The sequence below is a fragment of the Saccopteryx leptura genome, chromosome 11 (assembly GCF_036850995.1).
Source record: "Saccopteryx leptura isolate mSacLep1 chromosome 11, mSacLep1_pri_phased_curated, whole genome shotgun sequence".
NCBI classification, from domain to species: domain Eukaryota; kingdom Metazoa; phylum Chordata; class Mammalia; order Chiroptera; family Emballonuridae; genus Saccopteryx; species Saccopteryx leptura.
In genome coordinates this window covers 21819959-21842387 of record NC_089513.1, presented here as the reverse complement: position 1 = coordinate 21842387, position 22429 = coordinate 21819959, and the positions used below count along the sequence as shown (strand labels likewise).

At 37.9% G+C, this 22429-nt stretch overlaps 1 protein-coding gene across 4 annotated transcripts in view; it reads right to left on the bottom strand.

The window, feature by feature from the left end:
- SMAD2 (SMAD family member 2) overlaps positions 1-22429 on the bottom strand; it is an 84366-nt gene that overhangs the window by 50085 nt on the left and 11852 nt on the right. For all 4 annotated transcript variants that reach the window (XM_066353404.1, XM_066353402.1, XM_066353405.1 and 1 more), the window contains one exon: positions 2658-2946. In XM_066353404.1, the coding sequence (XP_066209501.1) occupies positions 2658-2893 (236 nt within the window). In that variant the 5' untranslated portion in view covers positions 2894-2946. The remainder of the gene's footprint in view (positions 1-2657; positions 2947-22429) is intronic.

Here is a 22429-nt window from a genome sequence, read left to right as displayed (position 1 = left end):
GCTCATAGCAATTTGAGCCCTAGATAAAACTGGGCAAAAACAAGGCTCCAAGATGTCCTCAGTCACATCCCTTTGATGAGGGAGATTAACATACACTAATGGCGTCTCACACCACTTGATAGTCTCACTTTCCTCACTGCAGCCAGATGCATTAATCTGATTTATGAGTCTTACCTAAGACTCTCTGATGAATCCACCCTCACCCAATCATATTCAAGTGCACTGTAAACTCCCCAGCCCAGCATGCTGTGGTTCCTATCTACCTATAGACTCACTCTTGCCATGTTTCACCTCCCATTTGTGTTCTACCTCCCACTTACCAAGGATCCAAGCTAACTTAGAACCCTTCACCAGTCCTCCCCTACCACCACACTCTCAATCCCACAGTGCTACTCTGGGTGAATCGGGTTTCTCCCGACTCAATTCCAGCTTTACGGCCCAGGCATCCATCTTCTTCCAGAAGGAAACTTTCAACAAGCCACAAAGTAGGCAAAGTTACCCTCTTTTGGACATAGCTCCTTGAGCAAACATCTTTCATAACACCTACTGCCCCTTATAAAATTATTTTTTAGTTTTTAAAAGTTTATTCCCCTTAATAGAAAGTAAGCAACTCAAGCACAGAAACTGTATTTTAACGGTAAGAAGGAAGACATGCAGTGGCCATTTGACAAATGTTTACTGAAATGAAATGCTGGGCACTATGCAATGAAAAATTTATATATTAATAAAAAAAATGTAGCTTGACTTATTCTTAGCCAACTCATCAGCACATCCTATCAGTTCTACCTCTGAAACACATGCCGAATCCATCTTCAGGTGTCTGCACAGCCGCCATGCCAGTGCAGCGTGCAGCATCTCATCTAGGTTACTGTAGTAGTCAGATCCATCTCTCTCTCTCTCTCTCTCTCTCTCTCTCACACACACACACACACACACACTCCCCACCACCATGTCTCCAGCAGCCAGAGAGGTCTTTGTAAAAGTAAATGTAAAAAATCCTTTAAAAGCAGATATAAATTTTAGAAATCCATTAAAATCCTCATTTGCTTTCTATTATATTTAGACAAAAAGTCAAACGCCTACAATACCCTATATGATCTGACTCCTTCCAAGTTATGTACTCATTTTGCATTACTTCAACTCTACTGTGCTCCTTTAAAATCCTCTATTACAATAACCTATTTTCCACCTCAGACTTGACACCAGCTCTTTCCTCTGCCTAGAAGACTCTAAATTAAGCTAGCCTGGTGCCTCTCAAAGTTTAACTTAAACATCACAGTCCAATCCAATGCAGCTTTACATCTCAGTCATGGTTCTCTTTGCACTCATTACCATCTCAAATTATATTAATTTGTCCACTTGTTTATTGTATACATCTATCCTTCGTGAGGGCAGGAACTTGGTGTTTTGCTCATCACTATATCCCTACAGGTGCCTAGAAACAGTACAGTGCACACACCAGGCACTCATAAGCATTTGTAAAACAAATGAATAAACCAAAAAAATGACTCTTATTTAAGATATACATGAAACACACATGGTAAAAGAAACAGATAATTAATCTACAAAACAAGACAGCAAACATTCTACTACTAGTATTTCCAAGTAGATAGACTGGATCTTTTATCAACAAGCATCCAAAGTGTATTTCCCAAAATTCACTGGAAATCACTAGAATGGTTTCATGTGCTATATATGTATATGCTAGCCCATGTGTATGACAATGCAAACAATCCTTTTATGCAGACATTCTCCAAAAACCCTGTAATGTGCACAAAAAGGAATGAAACAATAACCACTTGCTACATTACTTAAAACAAAACAGTATTTCTGACAGTGGTACTTATCTATAAATGATTAAATTTACACTAATAATACTCAAACTCTTAAGTAACAGGTCCTTCCAATACAAGAGGTACTTTTCCAAGACACGTCTGACAACCAGTAACATCTAAGAAGCTGCCTCGCATACTTTACACTTTCTTAGAAGTAATGCTACAACTCAAACAAAAAAATATATATATAATTCATCACGTTAGCAATCTCTTTTAACTTCTTACACACTGAAGTTTTAACCAAGATGGGAGAAAACTGTCTATCACTGCTGCACTAGTGATGACAAAGCACTGAATCTTTATTCAAATGTCATTCAATCACAGAAATCAGATAACATACAAGGAAGCATTTAGGCAACAAAGGCAAATGAAGACAGTGAAGATAAAACAATACAATGGAAGTATTTTATTTTGTTGGATTAAACCTCACTCACTGTTCAAGAAAATGACTTGAAAAATAAACAAGTCTAAAGAGTAAACAAAATTAATACAACAAGCTAAAAACAGTTGTCTTATTTTTATAATACCTATTTACAGGTGACTTGAAAGTAAAATTTCAATAACTTTCCTTCAGATTCCTGTAAGCAATTTTCAACAGGATGAACATCAAATTTCTGATCTAACACCATTGAGTTGAAAGTAACAAAATTTCAATCAATTTCCTTCAGATTCCTGCAAGCAATTTTCAACAGGATGACCATCAAATTTCTGATCTAACACCATTGAGTTGAAAGTAACAAAATTTCAATCAATTTCCTTCAGATTCCTGCAAGCAATTTTCAACAGGATGACCATCAAATTTCTGATCTAACAAAAACTTACCTTGGTATGGTGACACATTTAGTATTACAATTTTGAGTGGTGATGGCTTTCTCAAGCTCATCTAATCGTCCTGTTTTCTTTAGCTTCTTCACCAAACTTTTAACTGCTTTCTCACACCATTTTTCTTCCTGTCCGTTCTGCTCTCCGCCACCTGCTCCTCCAGACCCACCAGCTGACTTCTTCCATCCCAGCAGCCTCTTCACAACTGGTGGAGTGAACGGCAGGATGGACGACATGTTCTTACCAAAGGCAGCAATCCACACTAAGAAAATATCCTCTTTTACCTAACCTACAAAAGACATGGAAAAGGTCATTTAGAGGCTATCAAAATCAAGTAATAATTTCAACATGGTACCAAAAACAAATTACAAAATGAGACAGAAATTCAAATTATAACTTTCACAACAGACTTTCAGGAGTTTTCTTCACGCATGAAAATATCTTTGCTAATTTAAAACTGTGGAAACAAACCCTTTTACAAAAAAGACAATGTTAAAAGTGGGTAAATACAATAATTTTGCAAGAAAAATCTTTATCAGCCTGACCAAGTGGTGGTACAGTGGATAAGAGAGTCAACCTGGGACACAGAGGACCCAGGTTCGAAAGCCTGAGGTCACTGCCTTGAGCTTGGTGTTGCCAGTTTGAGCGTGAGATCAAACACATGAACCAATGGTCTGTGGCTTGAGCCAAAAGGTCGCTGGCTCAAGTTAGGGGTCACTGTCTCAGCTGGAGACCCCTAGTCAAGGCATGTATGAGAAGTAATCAGTGAACTAAAGTGCTGCAACTATGAGTTGATGCTTCTCATCTCTCTCACTAAAAAAGAACAAAACAAACAAAAAAACTTTATCAATACTGGACTAGCTTATCACTATCAATACTACTTTAACTTCTAACAGTGTCAAAACCTAAAATATTTTCACCAAAAAAAAAAAGTTTCTCACTTTTTAGAACTTCAATTTAATTCTCAAAACACTTTACAAAAAAATTTAAAAAAAATTTTAAGCCAAATCTCCCCAAAGTTAACTTTCATAACTACATAGTATCATAAAATACCTATAGTTGTAAGAAAGGAAAAGGATGAATCAAGTGTAAACAACAAAAGTAAAGAAATAAAGGTAAATACAATCTGGAAAGAAAAGGTTTGCTTCACTTTTACATCCTTTGAGAAGATTTTTAATTAAGCTTCTTTTTAAAAATATATATATTCATTTTTAACTAAGTAACAATGCATATAGACGGTATAGTCAAATATATAGGTACTTGGCTCTTCTCACATCTTTAATCTTGCTAATTATAACTCAATACAGTAGTCTCTTCCCCCCAAGACTCCACCTGCAATCTCACCTTCCGGGGTTTCGGTTATCCATGGTCAACCACTGTCCACAATTAGATGCACCATTCCAGAAATAAACAATTCATAAGTTTTAAGGTGCAAGCCATTCTCAGTAGCTAGCACTGCCCACTCCATCCCACCCAAGACGTGAATCATCCCTTTCTCCAGCATATCCATGATGTATCCTCTCCCTACCTGTTAGTGCCTTAACAGCTATCTCAGTTATTAGGTTGGTTATCAGAAGAAGACAGAAAGATCACATTAATATAACCTTTCTCATAACACACTTATAATTATTATATTACTGGTTACTGTTAATCACTCACTGTGTCTAATTTATAAATTAAACTTTATCATGGGTATGTATTAAAGAAAAAAACCCCAGTAATACACAGAGTGCAGTACTATGTGGTTTCAGGCATCCTCTGGGGGTCTTGGAATGTATTCCCCACGGATAAGAGGGGACTATTGTAATAGGCTTATAATGGTATCCTTTGAATATCAACTTTAGTTATTATCTATAATTTTTCTGTGGAAAATGAAGATTTATACCACAACCACTCATATTCCTCCAACCTTAAAGATAATTAACTCCCATTTGTAGTTCTGTACCTGATGAAATTGGCAGTAAACTACTACTTAATCATGTTTCCCTTTTTGTGCAATTCTTTCTTTTCCCCAGAGTTAATTATCTTAGGTTTTTATTTGCTTAGTTTTCTATGCATCTATCACAAATTCTTCCCACACTCTCTGCAAGCTCAATTAAATTTTAATGTTGATGGCTTTAATCTCAAAATAAAGGATCATTTACCACTTAAGGACAAAACTGGAGTTAAGACTTCAGATGAAAAATGTTCATAAACCTACCTCTGAAAAATACTACAGAAAATCAACTGGAATGAAATAAATTCTATCAGGTATTTACCAGACTATATACTAAAAAATACTCCAGGAGAGGAATTACACTTCTAATCAGGTTGTAGAAAGTCACAATAGACCATCACTTTCACCCTAATAATCAAAACAAGCCAAATAAGCTACAAAATCATGGTTTTTTTCTGAACCCATCAGAGAGTAAGAATGCAAAGTAACCTAGGTAAAACTAACTTTCAAAAAGTGTTGAGCCTTGATAGAAGAGAGGCCCACAGGTGGTCTCTTTCTTGGTGGAGTGGCTAAGAAGGAATAATCTCACCACAGATGAATGTAAGGAGAAATCAGCCCAACTTGAATAAATCTTAACAGCAACATGTAGGCTGACAAGACATATTAGAATTCCAAAAATTTCATAGAGCAAACCTGCACTACCCAATCACTCATTTCCAACAGGTCTTCACCAACTGCTTGAAAATATGTCAACGGTTGTGGGACAGAGCTGGAAAGCTAAGAGATACCCTAAGAAGCATTATGGTCATCCTCAAATGCAATAAATCTGTCTTCTGACGAGGAGAGGGGAGAAATGGGCAGAAGTAAAAAGAAAAAAAAAATGCCTGACCAGGCGGAGGCACAGTGGATAGAGCGTCGACTGAGATGCCGAGGACCCAGGTTCAAGTACCCGAGGTTGCCAGCTTGAGCGCGGGCTCATCTGGTTTGAGCAAAAGTTCACCAGCTTTGACCCAAGGTCGCTGGCTTGAGCAAGGGGTTACTCAGTCTGCTGAAGGCCCATGGTCAAGGCACATATGAGAAAGCAATTAATGAACAACTAAGGTGTAGCAGTGTGCAACGAAAAAAAACTGATGATTGATGCTTCTCATCTCTCTCCGTTCCTGTCTGTCTGTCCCTCTCTCTCTCTCTCTCTGTAAATAAATAAATAAATAAATAAATAAATAAATAAAAATAAATAAATAAATCACTCCAAAGAACTCTTGACATTCCTTCCAGCTACCAAGGGCTGAGATCAGACAGAAGTTAAAAGAAACACTCCTTGATTGAATTGACTAGCCTTTCACACTCTCTGACAAGACAGGAAGAATCATCACTGATGAAAGGTTATCACCTGGAGCCTCCACAGTTAACTATAATGTCCAACATACAACAAAATAATAAAAAAATGTAACAGTAATTTTAAAAGAAAAATAGGAGAACTATAAAAACAAACAAACAACAACAACAAACTAATTCTACCCAGATACGCTGGAAATTAAAACTCCGAAGGCAAGGGTAAAGGTCTGCTGAAAACAACCCTGGGGGAGGACTAAAGGACAAAAAAGAACACCAAAATGATCAAGGAACAGACAGCTTGGCTTTAAAGCGGAGAAATCACCCACAGGTCAGAAAGCTTTTGGCTCAGATATAAAGCACAAAGAAATAACTGAAATTACAATCAGACAACAAATCTTGCACAAAGTCCCAATCATTCTCTCAAAACACTTAAAAACCAAACTAAAGTTGCAACAAAACCCAGAACTATTTCAACTATTCTTCTTACTGACTTAGCCCTACTATCAGACTAACATACAGATGAACCGTTTTCTGGAAGTAAATAACCTGTACTTCAATCTGTACTGTTTTCATACAAACGTTTAGCATTCAATCAAAAATATAAGACAGGGAGTAAGAGACCACAGTCAAAAGATGAAATCATTAATATAATCAGATCAGAGAGGGTTCAGATGTTGGAATTACAAGACACAGACTTTAAAATAACTATGATAAAAACACTAAAAGATCTGATAGAAGAGAGACAGCATGCATTATGAAATGGAGAATTTCATCATAGATATTAAAGCTATGAAAAAAGATCAGAGGGAAATGTCAGAAATTAAAAAATATAGTATCAGAAACTAAAGATTATTAGATGGGTTTAATAACAGACATAAATGCGCAGCGAATCTGAAGGCCAAAGTACCTAAATTGAAATACAAAGAGAAAACAGTATGGAAATAAACCCCAAAACATCTAAGGCCAAATGTCAATTACAGTTAAATTGGGAGTACCAGAAGGAGATGAAAAAGAAAGTGAGGCAGAAAAAAAATGTATGAAGAAATAATGGTCAACAGCTTTCCAAAAATGATGGCCAATAACCCACAGGTGCAAAGGAAACATGCTCATAGTCAATCTACTGAATATTAAAGGTAAAAGTAAAGACAAAGAGTGAGTGTCAGCTAGGATGACAGTAAAGAATCCCTGAAAGACAGACAGCAGGGGAATCTTCACTTACAAGTGCTTCTCTCCAAGGGCCTCAACTACTCAATTCTCTTGACAAACACTGGCCTGGAGCAAGAGATGGAAGAGAGATCCTCATCCTTAGAGGCATCTCATTTAAAGCAAAGCCTTCAACCAGAAGGGAAAATGCAAGAAAGCCTCCTGTGCCCAAGGAGAAGAGCAGAGCAAAAGCTATGTATTGTTGGGGGTGGGAGAGGGGGTGCAGAATCTTCTTGTCCACTTCTCACACAGAAACAAGTATTCTCAGTGCAATACCAGTCCCGTATTAGAAGGCATGAAAGACTGCCACCACCAGTCCCCAGACAAAGATGCACTGATATCAAGGAGTGAGTAGAAGGAAAAGCTATCTGACATTGAAACAGGAGCAAGAAAATGGCTTGAGCCCAACACTCTAAGGAAAAGCTAAGGTCTATTACTACTAGATGCGAAAATCCTTAACACAATGTTAGCAAATCACAGCCAGTAACATACATGGAAAAGGTAATACATCATCACCAAGTGGGGTTTATTCTAAGGGGCAAAACTGGTTTAACATTAAAAATATCAAGTACCTCATTTGCAGTATAAAGGAGAAAGAAAATCCTTACCATTCTAACTGATGTCAAAAGCATCTGACAATGTTAATGTAATATCCCTGACTAAAAACTTTCAGCAAACTAGACAAAGAGGAAGAAGTTCTTCAACCTGAAAAAGGACATCTATGAAAAACCTAGAACAGTAACATATGATAAAACATTAAATACCATTCCCTTATGATTTGGGAATAAAACAAGTATGTCCACTATCACCACTTCTATTCAATAATGAATGCACTGGATGATCTTAGCCAGTACACTAAGTAAAAAAGGGAAACAAAAGGCATAAAAATTGGACAGAAAGAAGTATATTCTATAATGATTTTATTGTCTCCATGGAAGACTGCATACTCTCTAAAATAATAGTAAAACTAAATAGTGAATTCAGAGCAAAGTTTGAAGATAGAAGGTCACCACACCAAAATTAAGTCCATTTCTCCACACAAGCAAAAAATTGGAAAATGAAACTTTAAAAAACACCCGTTAAAAATGCAACAGGCCCTGGCCGGTTGGCTCAGCGGTGGAGCGTCGGCCTGGCGTGCGGGGGACCTGGGTTCGATTCCCGGCCAGGGCACATAGGAGAAGTGCCCATTTGCTTCTCCACCCCTCCCCCTCTCCTTCCTCTCTGTCTCTCTCTTCCCCTCCCGCAGGCAAGGCTCCATTGGAGCAAAGATGGCCTGGGCGCAGGGGATGGCTCCTTGGCCTCTGCCCCAGGCGCTAGAGTGGCTCTGGTCGCGGCAGAGCATCGCCCCCTGGTGGGCGTGCCGGGTGGATCCCGGTCGGGCGCATGCAGGAGTCTGTCTGACTGTCTCTCCCTGTTTCCAGCTTCAGAAAAATACAATAAATAAATAAATAAATAAAAATGCAACAACAAAAAACCTACAGATCTAAAGAAAGATTCAAAACTGCTACACTAATGATTGCAAAATACTGCTAAGAGAAATGAAAGACTGAAACGAAGACCATATTTATAGCCTAGAAGACTCAATAGTGTTTAAACATCCATTCTTCCTAGTTTGATACATAAATTCAATGTAATCCCTATCAAAATTTCAGCAGGATTAAAAAAAAAAAAGAAAAAAATTGATAAACTGATACTAAAATTACTATGGAAATAAAAATATCTAAACTAACAAACCAAATCTGAAAAAGGAAAAAAGGATATTGGAGAGCTTACACCACCTTATTTCAAGACTTACTAAAACACCTTAGTAATCAAGAGTCTACAGTGGGCATATGAAAAATAGGTAAAACAGAAGAGAGTCTAGAACTAGACCCATACCGATAGTCAATTCATTTTTCACCAAGACAATCTACTTTTCAACAATATGAAAAATAATAAGCTCCAATCATTATCTTTTACCATCCTAAATGGGAAAGCAGGACCTTAAGCTCTAAAATGGAAACACAAAAAGATACCATTAAAAAAATAAGTAGGCAAGTCACAGACTGGAGAAAAGTAGTGTATGTGTGTGTGCATCTGACAAAGGACTACTACCTAGAATGTAACACACCTACAAGAAGAGAGAAAAAATGATTAACTCAGTTTTTATTTTTTATTTTTTTTATTTTTTTAAGTGAGAGGAGGGAGACAGACACCTGCATGTACCCTGAGTAAACCCCATCTGGGGTTGATGCTCAAATTAACTTAGCTATCTTCAGTGCCAGGGGCTGACACTCAAACCAATCAAGCCACTGGCTATGAGAGAGGACAAGAAAAAGAAGGGGAAGACGGAGGAGAAGAGGGAGGGGAAGAGAAGCAGACAGTGGTTGCTTCTTATGTATGCCCTAACCAGGGACTGAACCCGAGATGTCCACACACCGGGCAGATGCTCTATCCACTTCGCCAACAGGCCAGAACCTGAACTCAATTTTAAAAAAGAAATAGGCAAAGAACAAATTATAGATATTTCATGAAAGGAAAAACAGGAATGGCCCTTAAGAGGTGTTTAATGTCAATGTTCTTCAGGAAAGTGCAAATTAAAACCACAATGCAATACCATTTCACAACATCTAGAATGACTTAAAAATATCCACAACCACCAAACCTGGTGAGGATGGAGGATGTTAGTTAACTATTGCTACCTTTACAAATTATCACAAATTCAGTGCCTTAAAACAACACAGATTTACCTAAATGAGTTTCAATGGATTAAAGGAAGTCAAGGTCCTCAGGACTGGTTCCTTCTGAAGAGTCTAAGGGGAGAATTCACCTCCTCAACTATTTCAGCTTCTAGTCACCTCCTGTGTTCCTTGGCTTATGTCTTATTTCTTTCTATCCTCAAAGCACATCACTCCAGTCTCTAATTCCACTGTTCTATTGTATTCTCTAAAGTCTCTACTACCTCTTGCCATTACATTTACTGCTCATCCAGATATTCCATAATTTCCACATCTCAAGAATATAATCTATACATTATATTCAGACTACCACATGTTGATTTGAGTGTAAAATGGTACAATGCCTCTGAAAAACTGGCAAATTTCTAAATTTAAACATACACCTGCCCTACATGAGAACAATTCCACTCCTAGCTATATATTCAAGAATGAAAATTTATGTCCACAAAAAGAGACATGTACCAGAAAGTTCATAGCAGCTATATTCATTACAGCTAAAACAGCCCTAATAACTGAAAAACAACCAACCAACCATGGTATTATTTATACAAAGGAATACAAGATTGGATGAATCTCAAACCCATCATGCAGCCCTGGCCGGTTGGCTCAGTGGTAGAGTGTTGGCCTGGCGTGCAGGAGTCCCGGGTTCGATTCCTGGCTAGGGCACACAGGAGAAGCGCCCATCTGCTTCTTCGCCCCTCCCCCCTCTCCTTCCTCTCTGTCTCTCTCTTCCCCTCCCACAGCCAAGGCTCCGTTGGAGAAAAGTTGGCCCAGGCACTGAGGATGGCTCTATGGCCTCTGCCTCAGGTGCTAGAATGGCTCTGGTTTCAACACAGCAACACCCCAGATGGGCAGAGCATCGCCCCCTGGTGGGCATGCCGGGTGGATCCTAGTTGGGCGCATGCAGGAGTCTGTCTGACTGCCTCCCTGTTTCCAACTTCGGGAAAAAACAACAACAAACGAACAACGATCATGCTGGCAAAAGACACAAAAATACATACTGATTCTACATATGACTCCCAACAACAAAGGTAACTAATCAAGTGACAGAATTCAAAATGACTGCCTCAGGAAAGGAGAGAAGACACATTCAGAAATGCTTGGTCAGAGGCGTACAGTACCTTTTTGAGGTGATAAAACTATTTTCTATTTTGTTTTGAGTAGTTACATGTGAGTATACAATTATAAAACTCACAAAACTGAATATTTAAAGTTTTGGCATTTTATCAAATGTAAATTACAATTTAAAAAAACAAAACAGTATCAGGACAAATACATTAAGAAGTTCCATGACTAGCAAAGTCAGATGATTTCTTTATTAAAATAAGAAATGTAAGTATAATTCTCAAAAAAGGACTATGAATTCTAGGAGGACCATTCTGAAAAATGGTCTTCCAACTAAAGATAGTAAGGCCTTGGTCTAGTTTTCTAGAAAATAATGGTCACAATCTAATTATAATTATATTCATTCCCCTCATAAGGGAAACATAATTAAGAAGTCCCCAACCTCAATCCAAGACTGCCCCAAGGGTCTTCCAGCAGAAGCAATATAGTATGCTAAATTTCATAAATTTATTTGGTCATATAAACCATCTACCAGGGACATCTCATGAAACTCGACATAAGAGTGCTGTCCTGGCACCCTTGATAGCTAGCCCAGCTGTGGTTCAGACACTAAAAATGAAAAGGAACCAAAAAGCAGGATTATGTGACTTTCTTTAACAATGCAAAAATGACGACAAAGTAAGGTTTGCTCTGAGTTAGGGACTTCTAAAATAAAGAACAATGAGAACTTGACAGCAACATTGCTGTCTATAGTGGTAGACTACAATACACATAAATAAGCACTGTAGTACATAAAACTACAGCTTGACAAAATAAAGCATCCCATAAAACTCCATCAAACACATGTAATAATCCACCAAAGTAGACATTTAAGACTACCAGGCAGCCTTTGGCTACCTTTGGCCTCTGCTGAATTCCTACTCTGTTACAAAGCATGCTGTTGGAGCCAGCTATATAAGCCTCAATACCATGTGACGCAGTCTTATCCAAGCCCAGAGAACAAGCTTATTAACTCAACCTTTGGAAGGGAGAGGTACCACAAAAGCAATGCCAAAGCAGAAGTCTGATGAGAGGAAGAATAGACCAGGCAGAAAGTTCATTTTTTAGAGACAAGGAAAGGTTTGTATATGGTATATAAGAAAGTAATATGAAAGAAGATAGGGGAGAGGAAAGCCAGTCAGATTAAAAAGCTGAAGACAGAAGTTAGGGCTAATGATAACACTTCAGTTATTTTAGAGACAATTCGCGTTGTTATTGAGCAACTGGAGGTGGACAGTTTAGGGAAAAGGAGGATTCAAAGATAACTGCCGCTAGCTAGCAGAATGGAATGGTACACACTAATCACTAACTGGAATACTAAAAAGCAAATCTGAAGGCTAAGGTTACAGGGTCAGTATTATACATGTCTTTATACAAGTAGCCATATTTATCATACAATCAGGGAGCAGAGGTTCAGAAGAGAAGGTGGTCAGTGCACAAACAAGAGTGTGTGCCCTAACATAGCAGAGACTAGACCTACAGAAAAGCAGACCATCTAATCTCCAGGCTTGTAGAAAGACTCTCCAGGTCCTGTTTCAGCCCCACACCAATTTTATCCTTAGAACAAAACTCTGAATTACATGAAGGATCCTTGTTCCTTGTGAAAAACTGTTATGACAAGCATAACGTAAGAATTATCCATCCAAAGTGTATCTTTAACTCAATCCATTCATGAAAATTCAGTCTAAGACAATAAATAAAAAATAAACTTTTGTGTAATCAGCCAAAATAAAAGGAATCCCCAATGTTAAGAAGCATCTAAGTTAACAGGTTCTGTGTTCCCCTTTTGTTAGGAGAACGTTTCTTGTGAGTTCAGGTGTATTCTTTTCTATAAAACCTTTTAAATTATTTTTTTATGAAAATGAAAACATAAAAAGTTTAAGCTTATTCTGGGTCATCTGAATGACTTTGTGAGCTAGTACTACCACACGATGTCAACGTCCCATGTCTTAGAACAGCAGTTATGACCACTTTAGAACTATGTGATCACTTCAAGTTATCAGCCTTAAATTGTTATGTCTTAGTGACAATGGCTGACTGACATCTGGCTAATTATCTCTGGGAAACTTTTTAATTATGGAACAAAATAGTATTTTTCAGTAATGCAGACAATACATTTCACCCAGTTGAGCATTTTAAATAGCTAAGGTATCATTATTTAGTCACATTTTGAAATGTAAACATTGAGTAAAGTTTTTACAAGGAATCAATGTCAGTAAATTCTAAGTTGAAGACAAAATAAGAACACTAAATTTACAATCAAGTTGTTACTGAAATGTGAATAAATCATTTACAGACATAATAGATTTCCTTCAACAGTGTGGCAGAAAGCTCTGGGACTAAAGGTAGACTCTTTTTCAACATCTGTAAGAACTGAAAAATAGGTTCAGATACTAATTCTGTTCCTAATTCCAGCAACAAATAATACTTTTAAATTTTCAAGTTTCAACAGAATAGGAAAACTTTATCTTTACAGTTTAGTAAGAAAGCTTATCAAATGATATCTTAGTAAAATTGGGATTATAATATTACTCAGTGGAAAGTTTCAGTTAGCAAGAGGTCTGATTATCCTGAACTAGCAAATAAAACATTCAAGTTATTAATGATTGCATAAGTTTTACAAAAAGCATGCTCTACATGTTTTATTAAACTCCAGTTCATATTCTTTGCGAAGTCATCAACTGTACTGTCCTTTGCTTAATTTTTATTCTGATATAAACCCAATCACTAAATACGTATTTCAAAAAAATCTCCAAATCTTTACAATCTTTGTTACATTTTCTTTTAAAATACACAAATTTACATTTTAATCAAAAATATTTTATGATACAACTTAGCTTCTTTTAAAAGAAACCCCTTTCTGCCCCCAAATACAGTAGGAAACATTTACTGAATGCTAACTCTGACACATTAGCCTAAGAAACAGGTAAGCATTAACTAACTTGATTCTCATCTGAATCCAGTGGGATAGGTACTCTTAGTTAGCAATGAGGTAGCTGAGGCATGAAGCAGTTCCCTGATGTCATAAAGATATCTCCCGCCCCAAGTATCCTTGTAGTTCTGCTTTTTACACTTAGGTTTCTAACATATCAGGAATCTGTTTTTATTTAAAGGGGCAAGAGAGTGATTCTAAGTATCTCCTGAAAGGCCAGACTATTTTATGATGTTAGACTAATGTGCACACCATTAAATAGTTTATCTTTTTTTTAATAATTCATAATGCCACTCCTTTCACATATCAAATACCTAAAATAAATGTCTGATTGGGGTCTTCATATTCTATTCATTGGTGTACTTGTTCATACCTACATCAATATCACAGAATTTTAGTTATTGCTTCTCATTAAGTGTTGATATCCACAGAGTGAGCCCCATTCCTTACTTTTCAAATTTCTGTTGGTTAGTTTAAGTTTAGTTTGTCAAGTTCCACCAAATATAGGGTTTTGATTGGAAGTATAGTAAATTCACATTAACTTGTAGAAAAGCAATATATTTATGATACTGATCTTATTTATGAAAATGAGATGTTTCTACCTATTTTAGACTTAATATCCATCAATAAATTGTATCATTTTCTCCATAAAGACTTTATACATCTTGTTTAATTTATTTATTCCTCCAGATACCTTTTTACTGTGAATTAAAATTTTTATTTAAAAAAAATGAAAGTACTTCAGTTATCCAGCTCTGTCAAATATTAGCATTTTGCTGTATTTAATTGAATATAAAAAATAAGACATCGTATAGATGGAGCTAAAATGCCTTATGTACTTGAGCAAAGAAAAAAAAAACAGAAAACTCACTGACAGGGACGACAGTGTGATGATGGCAGGGGTGGGGGAATGAAGGAGGGTATAAGGGGAATAATGGAGACGTGAATGGGGTGATGAACACAATGCAGCATACAGATGTGTTGTAGAATCATGCACCACCTGAAATCTGAATACTGTAAATTTTTAACCAGTGTCACCCCAATAAATACGATTTAAAAAGTTTTGTAAAATAAAGAATACTTTCACAGCCCTGGCCGGTTGGCTCAGCGGTAGAGCATCGGCCTGGCGTGCGGGGGACCTGGGTTCAATTCTCGGCCAGGGCACATAGGAGAAGCGCCCATTTGCTTCTCCAACCCCCCCCCTCCTTCCTCTCTGTCTCTCTCTTCCCCTCCCGCAGCTGAGGCTCCATTGGAGCAAAGATGGCCCGGGCGCTGGGGATGGCTCCTTGGCCTTTGCCCCAGACGCTAGAGTGGCTCTGGTCACAACAAAGCGATGCCCCAGAGGGACAAAGCATCGCCCCCTGGTGGGCAGAGCATCGCCCCTAGTGGGCATGCTGGGTGGATCCCGGTCGGGTGCATGCGGGAATCTGACTGTCTCTCCCCGTTTCCAGCTTCAGAAAAATACAAAAAAAAAAAAAAAGAATACTTTCATGTTTATTGACTTGTCAGAATTCTATTCCTTTGAATCCTTTGGTCACATTTACTATGTTTTTTGTAATTCACAGGAATTATTTATTATATTCTGGATAATACTCTTGTCAATCATACACACATGCCACATATATCTTCACCGAGAAAGTGACTTTAATTTCAACTGATAAATTTGAGCACATCAATTTAAAATCATACAGGGTGTATACATTCGTACCTTCTTAAAAATTCTCCATATGCTGTCCTCTTTTAAGTCTAAAGTTTTTGCCTTTGAAACCTGCAATTTATTTTGTGTATGGTGTGATGCAGGTATCTTCTCTCCAGCAAAGACAAAGTATGGCAGTACCATAAATTCAATCTTTTTCCCTTCTGATTATAATGCTACTCATGTTTCTGGGTTCTTTTTTTACCCCTTTCATTAGTCTCTGAGGCAAATACCATGGCTTAACCACTAAAGCTACAAAGTATGTCTTGGTACCTGATAAATTCTCTTTTACCTGCTGAGACTTTAATTGGAACAGCAGTGAATTTATAAGCAAATGGAGAAAATGACAGATATATAATACTGTGTCTTCTAGTCATAAACACAGCACATCTTCTTATAATTTGAATTATATGTGTCTTATTTTCTCCATGAAGTCCCACATGTTTTTATTTTTTCTCTAGGGATTTTGTAGTTTGTGTTGCCATTTTAATCAGTGTTGTTGTTGTTTTTAATTTAAATTTTGTTTGCTGCTGGTATATAGACATGCTTTGGTTTTTATTATTGTTTTAAATCAACTTCATTAAGGCACAATTTACATGTAACAAACTGCACAGATGTTAAGAATCTAGTTCCATGAGTATTAATAAATGCACATGTCCATCTATCCATCATCCCAGAAAGTTCCCCTGTGTCCCTTCCAGTCAATCTCCTCTTCTCACCCCAGGCAATTATTAATTTGACTTCTATCAAAGAAAGTAATTTTACCTGTTCTAGAAATTCATATACTTGGAATGAAACCATATGTACTCTTCTGTGCCTGATTTGTTCTGTTTTTTAACCAACACCCCCTTATATTTCTAGTTTCTAACAATTTTTGTCAAGAACAAATACTGAATTGAATTAGATCATGGCTTTTTCCCTTTGTCCGGCTGGAGTTTTCACTTGGGTTTTGCTTTTTTGTTTTTTACTTAACTTGAATTTTGTGGAGGTATAAATTTAAGTTTTCAAATTATAAAAGTAGTCAATATTAACATATGGCTTTTTTTTTCCTTTGATGCACTGTTATTAAATTTATTTAAGATTTTTCTAACATTTAATCATCTTTACATTTTTGAGATAACCCTAATTAGTCATGATATTTTTTGATTTGAGCAAATACTAACATTTTACCTAAAATTTTTATTGCTATCTGAATTGTGGTTTGTACATTACCCTTCTTATAATATCCTCATTCTGTTGGAAGGATCAAGAATACAGTAGAATTGCAAAATGGTTTTTTTCTATAACATTTTGTATTAAGATTAGAATTACTAATTCCTCCTGTTGTGTAGAACTTGCCCATCTGGGGTTTTCACTTGGGTTTTGCTTTGTTGGTTTTGAATTTTTACTTTATTTTGGTGTAAGTAGATTTCTAATTATAAATTTAAGTTTTTAAACTATAATCAAGTTTCTTATTCTTAAGCCATTTTTGGTAACATTTTGCTAGAAATTGTCTATTCTACCCTTTTAAGTTTAAAGGCAAAAAGCTGTTCAGTGTTCTTAAGTTTAAAATTTTATTTCTTCTCTATCAATTTTGGCAAACAGTCTTTTCAACTTAGCACCTTTGGTTTAGTTGATCCAATTATATATATTTATATTTTTTTTCATTAATGTTTCTCAACTTTATTTCCTTTTTCTTTCATTACATTGTATAGTTAAGTCAATTTTTACTTAGTGCTTTACTAATAAACACTTAAGGTTCTATCTAAACTTTTGCTGTAACCCAGTTTTGACAGGTAGTATTTTCAACACTCTGTTCTAAACACTTCTAATTTTTATGAGTTCTTCATCTCATAAATTAAGAAATACGCTTCTTACTATATACCTCAGATTTGAGAGTTGTTGCTATCCTCCTATTATGTTTCTAACTTAATTGCTCCAGGGTCCAAGGATGTGACTTGTAAGGTATAAATTCTTAGGAATTTGTTAACATTTGCTTTGACATCTAGTACATGAACAATTCTTGTAAAATTCCATGGGTAACTGAAAATACATATTCTGTAATTGTTGTATGCTTGCTAACTGCACTTTCCAATCCTTTAAAACCCTGTATTTTTATCTATCTTTTCTTAAATTACTGAGAGTTATGTTAAAACTCCTATGATTACACACTTGTGGACTTATCCTTGTAATTCTGCCAATTTTACCATATAGATTGCTATAGACTGAATATTTGTTACCACTCACCCCAAACCCATGTTGAAACCTAATCCCCAGTGTGATGGTATCTGGAGGTGGGGCCTTAGGTATGTTATTAGGTCATGAATGGAGCCCTCAATGACTGGGATTAGTGCTTTTATAAAAGAGACCCCAGAGAATTCCCTTGCCTAGCCCCTTTCAGCTTTATGAGATTACAACAAAAAGACAGCTGTTTCTGAACTAGAAAGCGGGCCCTCACCAGACACCAAATCTACTGGCATGTTGAACTTGAACTTCCCAACCTCCAAGACTGTTAGAAATAAATTTGTTTCTAAGACAAGCAGTCTATGAAATTGTTATAGCAGCCAAAATGGACTACGGCACAGATTATGCCTACCTAGCATACACCTTTAGTCATTACTTTACTTTGAAATTATGTCACCATCTTTTCAGGTATGTCTACTAATAACAAGTATTTTGTTGAAAAATTTTAAAAAAGGTTTTCATTCTCAACAGCAGGGAAAATGGCGTTGGGAAGGCAGGAGAGGAAAAGCCTGGGAAGTGGCAGCAAGCTAGAGCCAACGGAGTAATGGAGTTGGGAAAGTTGCAGTCATGGTGCTGAGAAGTCCATCCGCTAGCTGAAGCAGCAGCTGCAGACCTCCCAATAAAGCCTACAAAGATTTCTAAGTATGCCAAAGGTAGTCAGACAACAAAGCCTCAGCCATATCCATCAAAATGGGTCAAGTAAACCTCAAGAAACTCTTCCAACTCTTGCTTCTAAAACTCTTTCAGTAGCAGCAGCTTTTAATGAAGATAAAAGACAGCAAACCAGAAGAAATGCCTCCAGAAGCAAAGATGAGGTTGAAGAATATTGGAAGGGATGTACCAACATATACAGGACCAAACTCCTTTAATGGAGGAAAGCATGGGTTTTCTGATAACCAGAAGCTATGGGAGCAAAATATAAAATCTCATCCTGGAAATATCCATAACCGAGATAATTAAATGATGTGCTCTGAAATTGGTGTGTGGGGTGGGTGTAAAGTTAAAAAGAAGAGATTCATATTTTAAAAATGGTATTAACACTATTTTGAGGGCCGCCTTTTTTTTTTTTTCTGAAGCTGGAAACGGGGAGGCAGTCAGACAGACTCCTGCATGCGCCTGACCGGGATCCACCCAGCACGCCCACCAGGGGGCGATGCTCTGCCCATCGCGGAGTCGCTTGTCGCGACCAGAGCCACTGTAGCGCCTGGGGCAGAGGCCAAGGAGCCATCCCCAGCGCCTGGGCCATCTTTGCTCCAATGGAGCCTCGGTTGCGGGAGGGAAAAAGAGAGACAGAGAGGGGGAGGGGTGGAGCAGATGGGCGCCTCTCCTGTGTGCCCTGGCCGGGAATCGAACCCGGGACTTCCGCACTCCAGGCCAACGCTCTACCACTAAGCCAACCGGCCAGGGCCTCTTTTTTTTTTTTTTAAAGATTGAGTGGTGCACTAATACATGAGTTTGAAATCAGATGTAACTTATGTTTTATATACAGATTTCAAGATATTTGCTAATTTTTTACTTTATGTGATTTGTTTCCAAAGGTTAGACAAGAAAAAAATCAGAAATGGTAAAGTAATATACATTAAAAAAAAAAAAAGTTTTCATTCCCCTTTAGACGAGATCGGGCGCATTCAGGGTGGTATGGCCGTAGACGCCTTCATTCCCCTTTAACCAGTAAGCTTTACCTGAAATTATGTTAGGTTTATGGAGATACTTATTTTCCATCAACTCATTTTGTTTTCTTTTTTAAATTTTTATTAATTTTAACGGGGTGACATTGATCAATCAGGGTACATATGTTCAGAAAAAACATCTCCAGGTTATTTTGACATTTGATTATGTTGCATACCCATCACCCAAAGTCAAATTGTCTTTCGTCACCTTCTATCTGGTATTCTTTGTGTCCATCCCCCTCCCCCCACATTTTGTGTTTCCTAACTCCTATGCATTTTTTTTGTTTCTTTTTTTCTCCTTTCCTGTCTCTACAGACACGATCAAATTTTCTTCATTTCCACACTCACCCCACTGACTTGGAGTTATACATTCTATATTAACTCTTTCAGAGGATTATCCTCAAAACATTTTTAATGGAAAACTTTAATCAGTGGGTTCTAGGTGAAGAGAGCAGCCTATTAAAAACCATAATAAAGGAACTTAAAAGCAAAGATAATCTCACAAGGATAGGGAGAAGAGTAAGGAGGAAACAAGCAAAATTTTGGTAACTGGAATATAGATTGATGAGTAGTTACTGTGAACTACTAAGAGAGACTATTAATTCTAGGCTAGCTGTAGGGAAATGTCCTGATTTTACAGGGCAGGATCCTCAAAAGGTTAAGTAAGAGCTCCAGTCATAGCAAAAATCGAGGGGGAAGGAGATGAAATAGGCAGGACTGGGTGAGAGATCATTTGAGAAGCATTTAGATCCTAAGGTGGGTACTGCCCCTCTCCCAAGAACTAAATGTTTATTCTTGGCAAGGGTAAAGCAGTCTCCCTAGACTAGGAGATGGCTGGGATACCATTATGAGAAGAGAGGAGGATGAACATGAGCATACTTCATGCTAAATACTCCCCAACCCTTCCTCCTCTGGGTCTGGCTCCCAAAATACTAGCAGCCAGACCTTTATCATTTAGTCAGACTGAGATTCCTTTCTGGGGTACCTGACCAACCCAAAAGGAAAAATGTACAGATACTAATATTGAGAGTTTACCAACAAACAGCCCACTCAGATCACTCTACAGTGAAACTGAGAGGAGACAAGCCTCACCCACATGCTTAGTTTCCCATCAGCCTGTCAGATCCCCTACCTCAATCAAGTGTTACTTTGATTATGATGCAAAAGGGCAAACCAAAACAAAAAAATGCAATTTCAATAAATTTGAGACAACACAGAGAAAGAAAACATTGTAAAAATCATCAATATACAGGAAAAATAAGAGAAGACACAGCCATCTTGAAGCAGAGCATGCTGTACAAAGGGAGTATTGAGTAAGAAGTATTGAATAAGAGAAGAGCTCTTGAATAGTTTGATAGCTCATGACAGCAGAATTGTGGGTGGGGGGAGGACGGGACCAATAGAAGGGTTGGAAGATAAAATAAGAGGAAATCTCCCAGAAAGTAGAACAAAAAGAAAGATGAACAATAGTAGAGAAAAGTGAAGAAAATTGGGGGACCACTTCAAGAGGTTCAATGTCCAAACAGAACTTCCAAAAAGACATCAGAGATAATGGAGGGTGAGGAGAAGGTGGTTAATCAAATGAAATAAAAAAAACTACCCCTTGAACTAAAAGATGGGAGTTTCCAGATTAAAAGGGCCCAACAAGACCCCAAGACAATGGATGAAAACACGTCCACATCAAGGCCAGTGGGGCCCTGGCCAATTGGCTCAGTGGTAGAGCTTCGGCCCGGTGTGTGGAAATCCCAAGTTCAATTACCAGCCAGGGCAGATAGGAGAAGCACCCATCTGCTTCTCCACCCTTCCCCCCCCCCCCTTTCTCTCTATCTCTCTCTTCCCCTCCCGCAGCCAAGGCTCCACTGGAGCAAAGTTGGCCCAGGCACTGAGGATGGGTCCATGGCCTCTGCCTCAGGCACTAGAATGGCTCCTGTTGCAACAGAACAATGCCCCAGATGGGCAGAGCATTACCCTCTAGTGGGCATGCCAGGTGGATCTGGTCGGGCACATGCGGGAGTCTGTCTGTCTGCCTCCCCACTTCTCACTTCAGAAAAATACAAAAAAAGGCCAGTGGCTGTGAAACTTAAGAATGCTGAAGACAGCTTGACCAGGCACTGGTACAGTGGATAGAGTGTCAGACTGAGATGCGGAGGACCCAGGTACGAGACCCTGAGGTTGCCAGCTTGAGCACGGGCTCATCTGACTTGAGCAAAAAGCTCACCAGCTTGGACCCAAGATTGCTGGCTCGAGCAAGGGGTTACTCAGTCTGCTGAAGGCCCGCGGTCAAGGCACATATGAGAAAGCAATCAATGAACAACTAGGGTGTTGCACGAAAAACTGATGATTGATGCTTCTCATCTCTCTCCATTCCTATCTGTCTATCTGTCTGTCTGTCTGTCCCTATCTATCCCTCTCTCTGTCTGTTTCTGTAAAAAAAAAAAAAAAAAAAAAAGAATGCTGAGGACAAAGAAAGCCTAAAGTCTCCAGGGAGAAAATACAAGTCATATAGAAAAGAATCAGAATGCCTTTGGTTTTCTCAACAGTAACACTGTAAGGGAAGTCAATAGAGCAATGCCTTCATAATTGTGAAAATAAATAAATAAATAATTTCCATCCCAGAATTCTATTACGCAATCAGGGTAGAATGAAGGTATTCTTTTCTGAAGTGTGACATAACCAAATATTTACCATCCTGAAGAAGCACAAAAAAAGAGGAGAAGATTTAACAAAGGAGAGAAGTGAAATCCCATAAGATGATGGTGAAGGGGGATCCCAGGTTGATTGCTGTACGCTGGGTGTAGAGGCAACCAGTGCAAACTGGACCAGGTTCAAAAACATGCAGCCAAGAGTAATGCCAGCTTTCTCCCTGAAGTGAACAAACATCGTAAAAGTCAATGGAAGCATGAATTTCACAGATGAAACCAACAATAATCATGGTAAATGGCTGAGGGTAAATAAT